This window comes from Natator depressus, chromosome 3, assembly GCF_965152275.1.
Source record: "Natator depressus isolate rNatDep1 chromosome 3, rNatDep2.hap1, whole genome shotgun sequence".
NCBI lineage: Eukaryota > Metazoa > Chordata > Testudines > Cheloniidae > Natator > Natator depressus.
In genome coordinates, this window is record NC_134236.1 from 189,000,798 (window position 1) to 189,018,234 (window position 17,437).

Consider the following 17,437-nt stretch of genomic DNA (forward strand, 5'->3'; position numbering starts at 1 on the left):
AGCAACTACAGTACGCAAGAGTAAAAGCACATATAAGGGCTCTAAATTTTCCTAAAAATAAAGCAATTAACTTATTGCCAGAATTCGGCAAGCAATCGTGACAGACTACCCTGAGCAGAAAGTAGAAGTCGTGATCCCTGACCCTCGACCAACACAAAAGAGGCAGCGCTAGCACAATACCTGCTGTCAGCAACTAAATTATTTTTATACAGGAATTTTTATCTCTATTGTACAAACAAGTATGTGTCTGTGCTGACTTGTTAAGCAATCCACTTGTATGTTGAATACGATTTTTCTCCCTGCTACCAGTCACACTGCTCTAAGATCAGTAGAAATACATACTCTTTGAAGCTCCTCAAATGTTTTAGTTAAAAGGACAGCAGTTGTTTTCAAAGAGCCAAGACTATCTTTATCAGAATTTAATTTTTCCTTATTGATTTTTTCTAACATAACACAAATTTAACATAGGACAATATATAGTTTATTACACAATATTACAGCCTGTAAAGAATTCCGCAGGAAGTAAGATTCTTTTTTCTTTTTTTTTAATACAAACAACTAATTTGCAGAGAATGAGGATGTGACATTACTGTGTTTCCTGTGAACAAAACAATTTTTTAAATAATATTACTGATAAATAAATGGTCGAAAGCCATTGATTACACCGAAGCAGTAAATGTATCATACATATTATGTGAACTGGCTTTAGTGCAATCCTTAGCTGATCATTATTTTTTCTCCAAAAAGAAATAAACTCAATGGCCAATACACTACAAAACTAACATGGCAGTGTCTGATACATCAGCTGTGATGTTGATAGTATAGCCAGGTTGCATTTTATTTGATGGCAAATTAATTGCTATAATTTTTGCTGGGCGGTTGGGTTTTGGGGTTTTTTTTTGTTTTTTGGGGGGGCGGGGGGGTTGTTTCTTGCATTTTGTACTTCATTGCCTTCTACATCAACTGAGCAAATAATGAACATGAAATTAGAAATTAGAAATTGTTTCCTCATGGGTAATGTGCTAGAACTTGAGCTTATTAAAAGAAAGAAGACTAAGATATATAGTTATAGATATAGATACACACACATACACAGTGCCAAGGTTCTTCAGGTCCCTGCTATTCAACAATAATTTCATTCTTTATGTGGTTAGAGGTTTTTAATCAGAAAAGTGGTTTAGATAAAGCTAAGATTAAATTGTAGGTGTGATTGTTCAGCATTTATGTTGAGAACAAGGAGGATGCAAACAAAAACTCATTGTTTTTGACTGGACAAATCTCCCCAGGTAACTCTTCATCAATGTACATGTTCAGTATTCCAGTGTGAATTCAACGACTGAAGCTGATTCAGCCCTAAATAACACACTGACAACACCTACTTGTAAAGGCTCAGTTTAGCAGTGAAGTTGCTTCCCTTGCCACAACAGTTATTTCACAGAAAGATTAAGCTTGATCATTTCCTTGATGTTCATGTAGTTATTACTCTGTGTGTGTGTGTGTGTGTGCGTGCGTGTCTATCACACTAATCTTGGTATTTTATATTTTTAGTAAAACACAAAAACCTAATCGCAGGCTGGTTTATATGCACCCATCCAATATGGAAGGGTGTTGTTTTACAGCAACCTGTTCAAGTAAAACTTCCAATAGAATTGCATCAGACAAGCTCACATGGGTCTCCAGAGGGAGCAGAGAGAAGAAACACTTCTGTGCATTATCTGCAAACCTAGAACTCAACAGCTTTTTGGCAGCCAATTTGTTTCAAGTGTTTTGTTTCAGGAAACGTGTATTTTTCTTTGTATGTTTCATGGATTTACTACAACTGGTTCTGACAGCTGCTGATTCTGTTAAATGAACACATTATTAAAAATCCTCTAACATCCCCAAGCTGAGACATATACATTTTAATGGCATTTAAATTGTGAACCTGTAAGAATGTGCAAATGAAACCTGTGTGAATACTAACTCAGTTACTCTGGATTTAAAGCCTTGCTTGATTTTTACAGTAGGGGTAAAGGAGACTGAAGCTGACTGCATATGTTGATTATATTTCCTTTGTTACAATCAAGTATAGATAGAGACATTTAAAAAAGGAAAGCAAAATAAACAATCTCAAGTAGTAAAAATAAGTGAGGGCTAATACTTTGAAAAAGAAAATACTCCAATTATTGACATATTTCCAAATAATTCCATTCTATGTCATATATGCAATCTCTGTGTATTTTGTGGGCGGAGGGTTTGGAGAGGGTTGGGAGGGGTGAAGGAGAAAATCAGTTATTTGAAATGAGGCAGGAAAAAAGTGGATGTTTTCATTTTGCCTTAGATCAAAGGAAAACAAGAATGGAATCTGTGGCATATTGAACATTTTTCCACCGCTGTCTTTCACACTAGGCCATCTAAGTTTTATACAATTCCCCAGACTAGCTGCATATTAAGCTTGCTGTGTATAGCTTTATTATCGTGTGGTAGTATGGGAACATTAATATTCCTGTGTTGCCTCTGACAGGACATTTACATGTGCCCATCTGAGCTCACACCTGAGAGCTGCTCCAAGGTACAGTAACTGTGCTCCTATTGTAAAGGCAAATGAAGAACACAAATTCCCTGCTGGGATCAGGGCTGCCCTCACCACACCCCACACCTCAAACCTTTCCCTTGCCAACATAACTCAATGCCACCTCAGAATGATGAATGAGCTGAAGCACCAGCACCAAGTACTAACCCTCTAAGAGCAGCAAAAGCCTCTCTGAAATATTTTTAAAATGCACAGTGAGTGCCGCTGGCCAATAAAGTTTGGGGAGCAAACTCCAGTGAACCCAATACAGAATACATTGCATACTAACACTGATTAGAAATACGGGATGATGTTTATAAGGCTTCAAAATGGGTTTGGCATAAAGCAGACTGGCTTTAATAATGAAGGTACTTTTTATTTCAGATTTGCCTTTGGTCTCTGTTTATGTTAAAAGCTGCAGTCTTAGGCCCTGCTGCTCCATGCATTTATGCACATGTGTAGCTTTATGCATGTGAGCCCTGACTTCAGTGAGACAACTCACCGCGCATAAAATTAACACCAACTACTTGCAGAATCAGATCTTAAAGGCCAAGTTACATTTAGTAGAAATTCATTTTGTGATAGAAAACAATTCTGGCAGCAACAATATGGTTTGTGGATAAATTGATTAGGCTATTGTTTTAAAAACTATGTAGCAAATCACAACGGTAAATTTACTGAAATGGACCACAGTGGGCCCAATCCTGCTCCCAATCAGGTCCAATGTTCTGTATATTCAGATTAAATATGCTTATTTCCCCTGGGGGAAAAGCATTGAATTTTATGACCATGTTACAAATAACAATACAGGTCTTAATCTATTAAATTATATGATCTGGACATAGTTTATGAACTTCAGCAATACCCCTCAAATTGACACACACAATAAAAACCTCCTAGATGGAAAACTGTTTTGAAAATGTGCTCCAAGTTAAAAAATAAAAATCCCTTGTAATAACAACACTGCTGGCATAGCCATGACCCAAATGAAATCTGAACAAGCAGAAAGGTACTAAAGATCCTCAGTGATTAGATCCCATGCTAAAAAAGTGGCAATGTGCCAAGCAATGTCCAGCTTGATGTTAAATGCCTTTTATTGCACAAAGCTGGTACTATTGGATATAAAAGCAGACTGGAGATTGGGGTGAATTTTGTCAAAAAATTTCTTTATATAATAAACAGTGCGAGCAGACAAACAAATGGAGATTGAATTCCCACAGCCTGACAGTCTCTCAAGTCTCCTTAATTGTCTTTATTACTTGAATTGAATAAAAAGGGAATTCAAGTTCTCAGGGTTGCATGTACAAAATTGTGTAATGCTAAAAGATTTCCTTCTCTTTTAAATTTACATTACAAAATTATGGAAATCTTTAGGAAAGAATCTACTTCTCCCCTGTAATCTAATGTTAAGATCTTTTACTTACACTTTCTCCCCCTCACCACCCAGCTCCCATATTTCAGTCTTTATTGTTCAGTCTGGCTACAGAGGGCGTACATTTATTAAGTATATTATTTTCAAAGCTTGTAGCGTTTAATGTTAATCTGCACCTTTTTCATATCTGCTAAATTTAATGCTTGCTAGGCTGGCTCTTCAACCACAAATATTTTGTATCCAGCTATATTTCAGTCCATGGTGAGCTTAACAATTAAATGTCACATATAATAGAAGAAAGAATGCAAAACATATTTCTAGTCCTCTAAGCCAAAGGATACGATTTGCAGAAGACAAGAAATGGCGCAATTTAAGGAATTATAACACTTTTGATGCCTCCCTGGAATAATCATGCTGAATCACAAGGAAACTTTCTACACTCTGCTTCTGTTCTTGAAATGAACACATATTTGTGTTTCCAATAAAAGGCTATTTTTACATTAACAGCAGGGAACAGAAAAACTAACAATCTCCACCTCATACAAGGGATGATCTTGATATCACATGGATGCTTCTTCAAAACTGTTATTTATAAAAAGGCAACAAGGAAAATGCACAAACAGTTTAATCTTTTATGTGTCACTGAAAGAGTAACAACTTTTGGATCGCCTACGTTTTTAACATTTTTTTCCCTCCTAGAAGTAAATTTCTCAGCCATACAGGCCACTGTGTTTAATTAAGCTTTCAAAAGTCCTCTGACAATGCCAACAATTGAAAGACACTTCTGTAGCTCAATCATGCAATCATTGTGACAGTTCTATTTACAATTTGTCTTAAAGAGACTTTCTCTGACATTGTACTTTAACAAAACATCCAAGCTGCCAGTTCACAACCTTTCTCTGTCTTATTTACAAATACAGCTTGTACGCAGGACTGAGAATCTCATAATCATGAGTCTTTGGATAGTGCCCTCACAAATTTTCCATCTTGTAACTATTTTGTCCAGCCCATTACTATCTGCTATGAAGCTTTGTTTTGAACAATTACAGTTAAAATTTTAGCCATTTTAGTATATTTAAGCTTCTTCTGTCTCATTGTTTAGATGCAAGGCTAACTATTCAGTTGATCAGCCAATGATTTTTATCCAGAACAAAATAAAATAATAATAAGGAAATGCAATTTAAGCATCACAGAATTACAACAGTAATTGCTAATAGTGTACTAAGAGAATTTCTGTGGCATATAGACAAGTCAAAGAAATTCTATTCTGAGAATTCTAATAGTTAAATGTACTTAGTCCATCAGTTAGTATCATACTAGGTTCATTTTCCATTTGATTATTCAATGGAAACGTATTTCTTACATTTGTTTTCCTTATGTTGGATTTGTATCTAACTGGCGATTGGAGAAAACAGATGCAGGCACTCAAAGTGAACTTCTCTCTCTCTCTCTCTCTATTTGTATATACACTATATAAAGCTATACAATCATAATTATAAATGAGAATATATGTAACATTCCAGTGAGATAAATATGAAGTGTAGTAGTAGTTAAAATGCCTTTCCCTCCCCCCCCAAAAATAATCTTTCATTAATGTATACAGCTTTATATATTCAACAAGCATCAAAACCTAACACCAATGGACTATAAATATTTCTTTTCCCTTTTCAGTAAGTGAACAGCAGTTTTACATTCACTGATATCTTGGTACTTCAGTTAATATTTTCCTCTATTGTAAAATAAGAGACTGGATAACTAAACCCCTGCCGTAGCACTCACTGCAAATCACAAGACTGCTGGTATCTGGTGGTGAGTGTTTGACACACATATTGATGAAAGCTGCCTCATTGGACCCACACAACATATCCTATTAATTTTCATTAAATTCATGACATTTCTGCCATTGCACTGGATCGTCACTCAAAATTTTATATCAAGCCAAAGAGAGAGAGATACACACACATACACAGAACAGCTATGTGTGGATGTGTGTATCTATATTTTATGTATATGCATGCATATTGTACATGTACACACATACTATTATAAGCATTCCTTTATCTGGAAAATGGTTAGGATGAAGAGATGCCTAGAGACAGTTAAAATATACATCATTTCACTGTACATTTGAGTGACTGCCTTTCTTGTAGTTGGGTGCATTGATCCCTAAGCATTACTTATCTTAGGAAGATGGTCTCTTATTATAATGCACCAAATTATTGACTGTAAAATGACACACAAAGCAGGTACTATAAATATATCTAACCTAGAACACTACAGTAACCTCTTTCTGAAGAATACTTAACTGGCTGCATTTTTTACATTGTTATTAAATATATTTTCTGGACTTTTATCATGAAGAATTGGTTCATTCAGCTTCTTATCATTTATCCCTATTTTTTAAATTACATATTCACATATCTTTTGCATTCTTGTGATTATTGTTTCCTTTCTACTTTTGCAAAAAGGAACACAGATATAAAATATGGGAATTAGTAACTGCCATTCTGAGATTCACTTCAGGGACCCCCAAAATACCTGAACTCCACAACTTATTCAATGACCCTGACTGTTAATTTCACTGACGGACACTGGAAATCATTGGTGTGATCATTCCAGCTATTGACATATTACTTTGTGATATGACAAAACTGTCTCTTGGTTAACTAATTCCAGTGTGGAAACATATTAAATAAAAATTAAAGGAACAGTATAAGAGCTCATAATTATCCGTTCATGAAAGCTTTACCTCACCTGAGTCACATCACTTGTGCACCCACTGGAGAGCTTGTATATATTTTTCCTTTGAAAACAATTAGAAGCTGATCTTACATTCCTTCCATACCCAAAACTCCCATTGATTCCAGCTGGAGCTTTGAATGTGTAAGAAATATAGACAGTATTGGACTTCTGGTATGTGTCAGTTTTAAACATAATTGCACAGAAATCTCTCTGCACAGGAGACATGAAAAGAACTGGAGCTAGATCTTGCAGTCCTTACTTACAAGAGTAATCTCTACTTCTGTGTGTAGTCCTATTGACTTTCATGGAACTACTTTTCTGAGTAAAGACTATCTGCACACATATGATTTATGTGCATGTGAAAGGTTTTCAGGATCAGGTCCTTAGTTTTTTTTTGTCTGTTGTATACTGTACATATCCCGAATTCAGTCCTTAGCTTACTGAACCATTTAGAAGAACAAGGGACAGTTAAAAACATATTATTCTTCTAATTAGCAACACCATTACATCCTTCAGGGCCAAATTCTGCCCACTTAACTAATGCTAGGAATCTAATTAATGGTAACCACCCTATATATATGAGTAAAGCAGGCAGGCTTTGGCTCACATGGTTCAACAACTGTAATAGTAGAATTCTAAACTAAAGCAAATAATTCTAAACTCCTCAGTGTGGTTGTATCTTAGACTGAATGGCCTATTTGAGACCATGGCAAGAAGTGTGGTTTTAATTCTTGCTTGACAGATACTGTGTTTTGTCTTTTAAACAGAGCCGTTCAATATGTAAATACGATGTTACATCACACAAGTGTTACTCCATATTTGGTGATTTAGCATGGCTTCAGATCTCTGAAGACTACAAATCCCTTCCGCTAGGCTCTTGCTTCATTAATCATGCCCTACACTTCTGTTCATTTTCCTTGAAATCACAGACAGCACATGGAAATGGTCACTGCCATATACTACTCTGGAAAAAAACTCTTTAACCTACATGTCACAGAAGTTGAATGTGCTGGAAAATTTAAGCCATCTTTCAAAATGCAGCTTGCCAGTAAGTTGACCCTATATATGTGTGTGCGTGTGTGTGTATATATATATATATATACTATTACTACAAAGCTTTCAAAAAACATAAATGCCACATTTGATTTTAATGATTGGTTGGAGGAAAAAAATATCACATTGAATCCTGCAGTGCCTACTGACCTATTATGGTTGAACTGTGTGGCCATGGTAAGTCAAAGACAAGATCCAGTATATCATGTGATTACATACAGTACTTTTGCTAATACTGAACTACCCTTTAGGCTATTAAAATAGAGGTATAAGTGATGTCTTATCCTAACTGATGTTTCCATAAAACTAGATCAGGCATTGGTTGATTTTAATATGCTACAGCACTACATATTTATAATTATATTTTAAGTATAATTTAATACCAAGCAATGGGTGGTGTTCATATTTACTTTCAGGATTTTAGAAACTAACTGACTTGTTAGCCTTCCAGTATTTCTCTGATTTTCTTTTTCATATTAAGTTCAATTATTTTAACCTCAGCCACTGAGACATTCACATAGTTAGTGTCTTTCCAATTAAAAATTTATCATAGGAAATGACATTATTTACTTTTTTAAATTACATTTATATATTGTTTGTTGTGCAAAACAGAACTCAGTCTTGGACATTTGTACGGGTGACATGTGGTTGTGTAAACCACAAACAAAATCAAGATACATCTGTCAAAACCACATCAGAGACAAGAGAGAGCACAGAGAAGCATTTATCATTTGGCTGAGGAGGCAGGCTGCAGACAGCGGCCTTTCCTGTCAAACCAACCTTTTGAAATTTCCAACATGCCCTTAAACTTTTCGAATAAGCATGTCTGTGCGCTTCAGCAACTGCCCTCTCTACTCTGGCCTGGCCAGTCGAAAATGGCATCTTAAAGTCAAGGTCGGTGGTGTCACTTTGCCATGGGGCTGTGTTTAATTACAGTCCATACGCTGACAGCCAATATGGATCCAAGGCTAGCTGATGCTCAGTTAACTCTTTCACCCCTGAGTTAACAAAAGACTGTAAAGCTAGTTCTTGTATAACACAGCAGAGTGTAAAATATACATATATGGAATTAAGATAGACAACACACAAGGAGACAGCTTCTGTACTATATACAATTAAGAAAACAGAATCCCAGCAAACCCTGTTGAAAATACACATGAGCATTGCATGGGCCTGTTGATGCTATAACTACTCAGTTTGTGTACTTAATATGAACTGAAACGCAGAGTATTTAACACATTGGCTGTCATGGTGATTAGAACGGAAAAACAGACACAGCACTTCACAACTACAGTTTGACTGAACATGGAAATAAACTTGTAAATGCTTCTCCTTGCTTTAATTTACCTGCTATATGTTCCTGTTTAGGGCAGATTCCTCTAGATGACGTTGATAAACAATCGTCATCCTCTGGTGTGACCTGGATGCCAACCTCCACAGGATTGGATGCTTTTTTCAGCTCACTTGGTGAGGGTGAAGGTGGCTTATCCACAGCCTTCTCTAAGCAGAGACTGCCATTGCATTGTTTCCGTTTGTGCTCAATAAAAATAAGAATGTCCCCCAATGGGAAGTTCATCTGACACTGGCCACAAGTAAGGAGGTCATGATCCCCTTCTGGAGCTCCCAACGTGCCATGCTCTGGTTCATCATCAGTAAGAATGGCTTCAAGAGGTTCGGCTGCAGTTTAAGAAACAAAAGGAGAAACATTAGACCTCTTGTGAAAAGAAGGGGAAGGTGGAGAGAGAGAAAATCATGTTGTTGAGCCCTCTGTTCATGGATGCTACACCGAGTTTTGAATATTTATAGGATGAAAAAATTAAACCTGCATTACGTGAACAGATAGCACATTATCAGTCCAACAAGAAGCAAATGTAGTTATCGATGTTGATAGGGAATATATTTCGAGAAAGCAGCTGTAATATGCAGAACTGTCAGAATGGAACCTGCAATCTTATCTATATTCCTGGATTTAGACAAAGTTCTAATTTGAATGAATGATTTAATAGTAAAAATTAAAATAACAGCTGTGAAAAAAATTATTGTGAGACAACTATGGTATCATGAAGAAAAGCCAATACTGACCTTTGTTGCCAGAGGTATTATTTATGTTTATGTATTTATGACTGAAGTGTGTGTGTGTGTGTGTGTGTGTGTGTGTGTGCACGCACACGTAATGTATGACTTGGTCATGGAATAGCTATATATTGATGACCAAGTCATACGTTTTGAAATGTTGAACTGTGAGTTAGGTGTATGCGTGTGTGTGCATGCAAATACATGAACATACACATTAAAAGCCACATAGATCATGCATGCACACATACGCACAGGGGCTACATAGCCCTGTACTGTGTGTGTATGTACGTATGTTTATATATTTATATTATATTCCATTTAAAAATTGAAAACTTGTGAACTAATCATGGGAAAAAAGACAAAATTAATAAATAAGGAAACTAAATAGCAATACTTTTTAGATACCTCCCAGATATTAAAGAAATATCAAATTCACTGGCAATTCTACTTAGACACATTAACTAAACAGGATACTTTTGCATACTTAAGAAAATAAGCCAATTAGTTTTTTTTGTTTTGTTTTTTTCATTCTGAAAAAAGGAATGCCTAAATTATTCTAAATATGTTAGCAATTGTGGTCTTCATCATATATAAATCAGTATGGTCAACTGAATGCCACATTTCATAACAACGGTGAAAAGACCTTTCTTTACACTTGAAATACCCTGCCTAATGTTGTCAAAGTTGACTAATTTTCTGAATGAGCTCCAAAAAGCTTCATTATGAGACTATTTCTACACACATAGTCGTCAGTGGATTGTATAACAAGGCAGACATGCCTTTCTTTTCTGTTTGCTTTTTTTAACTTTGTACTGAAATATCTTAGCAATATGTATGCAGCATTCATCACTTTAACCTTGCAAGGAAAAAAAACCTGTTGGTATTTCTCTCCCTATGCAACATAATACATATACTAACAACAACAACAACCACCAAAATGAGCTGACACTACAAAACATAAAATGCCTCAAAATGTTGCCAGTAAATGAAAGTGAGACCCAATACAACTCTTAAACAGTTAATCAGTCTGACCTTCTTTAGCGAGCCTCCAATTTCACATTTAATGAACTTAAAGCCACAGAGAATCAAAAAATAGATTTTAATTTGACTGCAGAATATTGGAACAGATTTTGATAAAGTGCAAAAATCCAGTGAACTCAGGTTAAATTTATTTCAACCCTACCTAGGCTGAATATTGAGGAGGAAGATCTGGAGTAGCTCCCAGTTGTGCTGTGTAAAATAATATTGAAAGAGCACCTTACCGTACCTTAGCTCCAACTAGGACACACTGATACATTCCATAATTTCTTGCCTCTAGTGCTACTCCTAATTTAACATAAGGTCAACTACAGGAATATGAAGGTTATATTCATATTAATAAAAACAATATCTTAATCATTTGGGTTTTCTTCTAATCTTACTGACCAAAAGATAATACACAACATGCATTTACACTTTTCTGGCATAGAAAAAGAAACAGGAATGTTTCTGAAATGTCTGTCTATGTCATTTTCTCAAGTAACAACTGTTTGCATTTGCACAAAGTGAGTAACTGAATATGGAAGTCATTCCATCAGATTCTTTCTACAAAAAAGGTTTTTTTGTGTTAAGCAGTAATTGTAACTTTTAGTTTACTAACTCAAAGTAGCAAAATATTTTTTAAAATTGATATTCTCCTTATAACTGTTTTGACTGGAACCTAGCACAATAATTACTCAATTGTAATATTTATTCGTTGGCCTGATTTGTTTCTGAAATTGTCAATATTACTCAGCAATGAAAGAGAATATTGTGCTCAGATACCAGACAGTTAAAAGTAATGCGAAACAAAAACAGACTTTGCTAAAGACTGTACTGACTGGGCTGATTTACAATCAAAACCAGGAAATGAAGTGGGAATTCAGAGGCTGCTGATTACACCTCCACATTTCACCTAATTAATTTTATAGGAGGCAAAGTTCTCGAAAATAACAAGATGATCAAATGTACAGATATAAAACCTGTAACCTCAACATTTTCTATGCTCTTAAGGTAAATTATTGCTAATTAACAAGAATTATATACTAATGTATGAAATACCTCTGGCAACGTGTTCGTTACAAAACGTTTGGCTCCCGATGCTCTGAGAGAAAGCAAAATGTAGTTTTATTATTTCTGCTGTTTAAAAAAAAAAAACCAGGTGCACAAAGAAAATTTGAAAATACAATTCACCTGGCCTGGCCACTGATTTGCAGTGTACCTCTTTTAATTCTGGGGCAATCACAAGCTCCTTCCTGGGTATCTAATCATTCCATGTATGTTTTTAATGCAAAATGCTCTTCCATTAACATGTATTTCTACAAGAACAACAAGGAGTCTGCTGGCACCTTCAAGACTAACAGATTTATTTGGGCATAAGCTTTCCTGGGTAAAAACCCCACTTCTCCAGATGCATGTATTTCTAGCCTCTCTCTCGCCCTTCCCCCATTCCCCACCAACATCCACCAAAATAACACCACCTTCTGTATCAAGTTCAATGGATTTTTGTCTCAAAAGAAGTGTGAGGGACGCAATGGAAGAAAAAGCACCAGTTCTGCGTTACCAAGAGTGGGGGGTTGGCGGGGGGAGAAATGTATCCGTATAGAGTCAGCAAGACAGAGAGGTCTAAATGCCCCAGCAGCAGACAGGGCTGTGTCCAGCTGAGAAGACAAAAAAGAAAAGCAGGGGAGAAAGAGAGTGACGGGCTAGTCCAAGTTTGCCTTCAAGTGTGTCCTGGGATTGTCTTACAGTCTAAGGGAACAAATGATGGCTAATAATGTGGGCAAGTGGCCGGTGTTTTAAAGCCGAGAGAAAGCGGGAGCGCGTGAGGGAAGGAAGGAAAGAAAAAGAGGGGAGAGCGAACTTGGAGAGGACTGAGCAGGCACAATGGGAGCAGCGTGGATCGGAAGCCTAGTGCAAACACGTGCGAGCCAGCAAGGTGCCGTCTCCCCTTTCGGCTGGGGCCGAGCTCAGCTCGGCTCCCGCTTCTCCACCCCAGCCCCCACCCCCCGCTCATGAGGATTGCCTTTGCCTCGGATGGGCCTGTAGCGAGACCCGACCCGCTTGGGGGGGAGACAAACAAAAGCAGATGTGTCCAAGTAAGCCAAACAAACACAAAGTCACAGATGAGAAGGTGCCACTCGGCTCCCCCTTCGAAAGAGTGTTTCAAGCTTTTTTTTTTCTGGGGGGGGGGGGTGTCGTTTGCTTTCCAGGCGCTACAGCATCGTGCAAAGCTACGACTAGACAGAAGGGATCCCAGCCAGCCCAGCGCCGCCTGGAAAGGCTCCCGAGCCCGTCTGTGACCCCCACGGCTTGATCGGCCGTCGGGGTAGTGAGGGGAAATGAAGGGCCAACTTGCTAGTCCTCGCGATCCTCGGAAATCGTTTGCTGCTCTGAGCGGACGGGAACGGCGTTAAAACAAACATTACAGGGAGAAACTGGGTCTTTTCTCCAGTGTGGGGTCTACGGGCTGCGTTCCTGCTTCCTCACCAGCCATAAAGCAAGGCAAAATTAAGAACAAAGAAAGGGGGAGGGGGGAGAAAGAAAGGGGGGAAAGGGGGGGAAGAGAGAAAGAAAGAAAACCCGCCCTCCCTCCTTCCTAAACGAGAACGCTGAGAATTAAAGACGTGGTGAAACTGATCAGGTTCAAGTTCGTTGGGCTTTTTTGATCTTGTTCTGCCTCCTAGCGACTGAATCTCACATGCAAACCTATCGTTAACCAATTTTTTTTAAATCCAACTCCAACACATCTCGCCCCCCCTCCCCAAGTCCCCCAAATCTCACAGGGAGAAATGTACCGAATGGCAATTACACTGCCAGCAAAAAAAAATTTAATAACTTAAATATGTATCTGTATATTACATATGGAATTGCCAAGTCAGGGGGAAACCCTGCACGACTGGGGAAGGATTTGGGGATGGAAATCTAATCTTTCAATTATTCTGTGACAAGTGAGTCTAACACACACGCACACACAAACCCTAAGGATGAATGCACTCTGGTATATGCATTTTTAAAAGTAACATAGGTTACTAGTGTCGGCACCAGTTTCGGCAGGTCGTGGAGGAATGGGGTGGAGGGGGGTGGGTTCCTGCAACATGTTCTGGAAGAGATAGCACCTCCAGAAATGTGACAGTTATGTTGCAATACATAACATAACACAACGTTTTGCATTTCAAAAAGCTCTTAGAACTGTAGCAAATGACTGAAACAATGAGGGGTGGAGGGAAGAGAATCTTAAGGTATCTAAAAGAAAACTTTCGCAAGCAAATGTTTTGGCTTCCCCTGCCTTTACGGGAACTGTTTTATCCAAAGCGTTAACATTCTCCAACGGACTATGTGCAAATCTTGCTCCAAATATCTATGCATCTGAGTGGGGAAATTGCATTGTAAACTTTTACAGAGCGCGGGGGGGGGGGGGGTTGTTTGCAGACAGAGAAATTGCACTGAAACAAACGGTCCCTGAGAGGGGAGAAAAACACCTGGAATACTGGGGGGAAATAAAATACAAGCGTGCATCTTTTTGCTTTCCCACCGCCCAAAAAATAAAATATTTCCTCTCGTCTTCCCTCCCACCCGCTCCAGATCCGAGTTCCCTTTTGTTGTGTATGCAGCGACCTTGCTTACCTTGCATTCAGCTTTTGTGTTTTGTTGGGGGGGGGGGGAGAAGTGGAAGAAGGGGAGGATTTTTGTGACGAATAGTGTATTTTTAAAATGTCCCCGGGAGCGTATTTTTTTAATTTGATCGTGACAGTGACGATAGTTGGTTGGTTTGGGGTTTTGTTTTTCTCTGTGTGTGTGTGTGTGTGTGTGTGCTTTGCTTGGGTTTGCTCTTGTCTCTGCTTGTTGGCAGGAGGCTCCCCGCACACGCGGTGCTTGTAAACATTCAGACACGAGATTTTTCCCAATCAAAATCCACTTCCACTTTTTTTGAAAATCTTCCAAAAAATAGTAAGCGAGAGAGGAGGGAATTCCTCTCGCTCGCTCGCTCTGCCCCGTGCAGCCGAGCCAAGCAGCCCAAGTTCGCAGGCAGGAGTTGGGGGCAGTGGGGGAGGAGGGGAGGAGTGGGGGGAAGGCTGGCATGAGTCGGTTGGCGGGGGGGAAGGTCCGATTGTGGCGGAGCCCCGGGGAAAGCCAACGATGGCTCCGGGCAGCACAAACAGCCGCTGCTGCCTTTTTTGCCCTTTCGCCGCGGAGGGAAAAGAGGCGCAGGAGAGAGCGGGACAAACACCCCACGCCTGGGAGCGGAAACAAAAGGGGGGACATTGCCCCCCCCCCGGTACGCAACAAGGTCTCGCTCGGGAGATATGGAGATCTGGCTATAACCGCGCGCCCCAAGACTTTTCTCTTCACTCCACTGGACCCTAATCTCTTGTCTGTCTGTCTGTCTGTGCGTCCAATGTCCAGTCTGTCTTTCCTGCAGGGATTTCTTTACACTCCCCCCACCCCCGCACGGACAAATTCTGCTGTTTTCCCAAGTCACACTGGCACAATTCGAAAAACGCAAATCAAAGCGAGAGGGGGGATGAAAAAGAAAAAGAAGGAAGAGAGAGTGAGTGAGAAGGGGGCATGCTCCAGGAGCAAAGAAAAGAAAAGTGATCGAGGTGATTTAATTAGAGAGAGACCGAGACGGGGGGGAAATCCGAGCCAAGATTTAGTGCATTTCCACCCCTCTCGCCCGCTTTTTCCGCTGCTCTGAAATAAAATAACCCGCGCGAAGGAGGCACAGAAATAAATGCACGTTGCTCGCTGGGTTACTTACGCGAAAATTCCCGCTTGCTTAAGTGCTGGGGTTTGCCTTGCTTGCGGCGAGACATGGTGGGTTGGTGGCTGCGGTGGCTTGTGAGCCGCTCGGTTCACATCGGGAGAGCCGGGTGAGAAAGGAAGGAGACTCCAGAGAAAATATCTTCATCAATGTCTTTTGACATCCAAAATAAATTAGAAATAATACAAAGATGGCGCAGGGAAGATGAATTGTGGGATAGCAGTCATGGCTTTTTTTTTTTTTTTTTTTTTTGTGCAAGAAAAAAAGAGAGAGAGAGGGAGAGAGAGAGAGAAGGAGAGAGAGAGATGAAAAAAATGGCAAAAGCCCCCCTGAGCTGCAAGTTCAAGTGCGGACGTGACGTCCCTGCGAACTTGAACGTCAGGAGCCTGGATGGACAGAGACATACAAAACATGGGCAGGGCAAGCTGGAGAGAGGGGGAGGAGGGAAGAGGAAGGCAACACCAATGGACACTCATCAGGGGCTGGACATGAAAAAGAGACCAGGACAAGCCAATGGACAGTGATCGCAGGGGGGAGAGGGGAGGGGGAAGCGGGAGGGGGGTGCACTAGACACCAGGCGCACGCTGCTTCGCGGAGTAGGGGGGTTGGGGTGGAGGGGAAAGGAGCTGGGCACGCGGTGCAGAAGTGGCCGCAGAGGAGTGAGTGCAGAAGGCAAACACAGGAGTGGCCAGGAGGGGAGGGGGAAATAATAAATAAATAAAACCCGCGGCACACACACACGCACGCACACCCCGCGCTGAAAAACGAAGAGAGGCTTGCCCAGGTGAAATGCGATGGGATGCTCCCAGGAGGGGGAGGCACGGCAGGTAGTCTGGGAGCCCACCCGAGAGGCAAAGCCAGGGGATTCAAAACTTTCCACCGCCGCACGAGCAAAGCCCCGAGAAGCAGTGACAGGCCCTGGCAGGCAGCACAAAGGGAGAGAGCGGGCAAGGGGACGGACAGAGGAAAGTTTGCGCTTGGAGCAGCCGGGGGAGAGGCGGCCAGGGCCAGCCTCCTTCCTTTCAGGCCGGAGAGGGGAGAGAGGAGACGAGTTTCAGAGTCAAGTAGAAAAGAGGCAGAGGATGAGAAGCAGAGAAGGCAAAGGGAAGGCGGTGGAACTTTATACCCCCCCGCCCCGCACCCAGCAGTCCAAAAACAAATAAAATAAAAACAGCCCCGGCAGCCTGCAAAGCCACGCCGGGCTCTGAGATGTAACGAGCAGTGACCGTGTCTAATAAAACTAACGAAACGGGAGCGCAGGAAGCGCAAACCACAGCTACGCTACTGGCGAGAAGCAGGGCGAGCCGAGCCGAGCCAATGGTCAGAGGGGGCAAAGCGAAGCGGCGGGAGTTGGGGCCGAGGAGGCAGCGGCCGCAGCGTGGGTTGTAACTTACCGGGGACACACACACATTCCCCCAGGGCGGGATCGGGTTGCGAGAAGGGATAAGCGTGAGAGGAGGAAGAGAGCGTTTGTGGCAAGTGCTCCGCAGAAGGGTTACAAAGCGTGTGCCGCGGCAGGGCAGCGAGGTGGCGAGCCCGCGCCCGGAGCGCACGCCCCGGCCGGCTCCCCGGCGGAGAACGCCGAGAGAGGGACAGAGAGAAAAGAGGTGCAAAGGAGGGAAGAAGTGGATCTAGCACAGGAAGGGGAAAGAAGAAGCTTGCTGTGACTGTAAGAAATATTTTAACACGCAAAACTGTAATAATGACGTTACCCAGGGAGAGCCGGGGGTGGGGGGGGTGGAAATCCTTCAGTTTGTTCACAGAAGCAGCAGGGAATGCAAGTGGTCGGGGCTGTCCCTGAATTCTCAGCCGCTTCCGATCGGACGGCTCCTTTTGTGTGTGCGTGAATGTGTGAGCAGTG

At 40.7% G+C, this 17,437-nt stretch overlaps 1 protein-coding gene across 5 annotated transcripts in view; it reads right to left on the minus strand.

The window, feature by feature from the left end:
- BCL11A (BCL11 transcription factor A) overlaps positions 1-17,115 on the minus strand; it is a 102,198-nt gene extending 85,083 nt beyond the window's left edge. For 2 of the 5 annotated variants that reach the window (XM_074949512.1, XM_074949510.1), the window contains exons 1-2: positions 15,574-15,987; positions 9,066-9,395 (exon numbers count right to left, since the gene is read on the minus strand). In XM_074949512.1, the coding sequence (XP_074805613.1) occupies positions 9,066-9,395; positions 15,574-15,628 (385 nt within the window). In that variant the 5' untranslated portion in view covers positions 15,629-15,987. Of the gene's footprint in view, positions 1-9,065; positions 9,396-15,573; positions 15,989-16,970 lie in introns of those variants that run through there. The other 3 variants (XM_074949511.1, XM_074949515.1, XM_074949514.1) reach the window with 3 other exon arrangements.
- Positions 17,116-17,437: the final 322 nt, after the last annotated feature.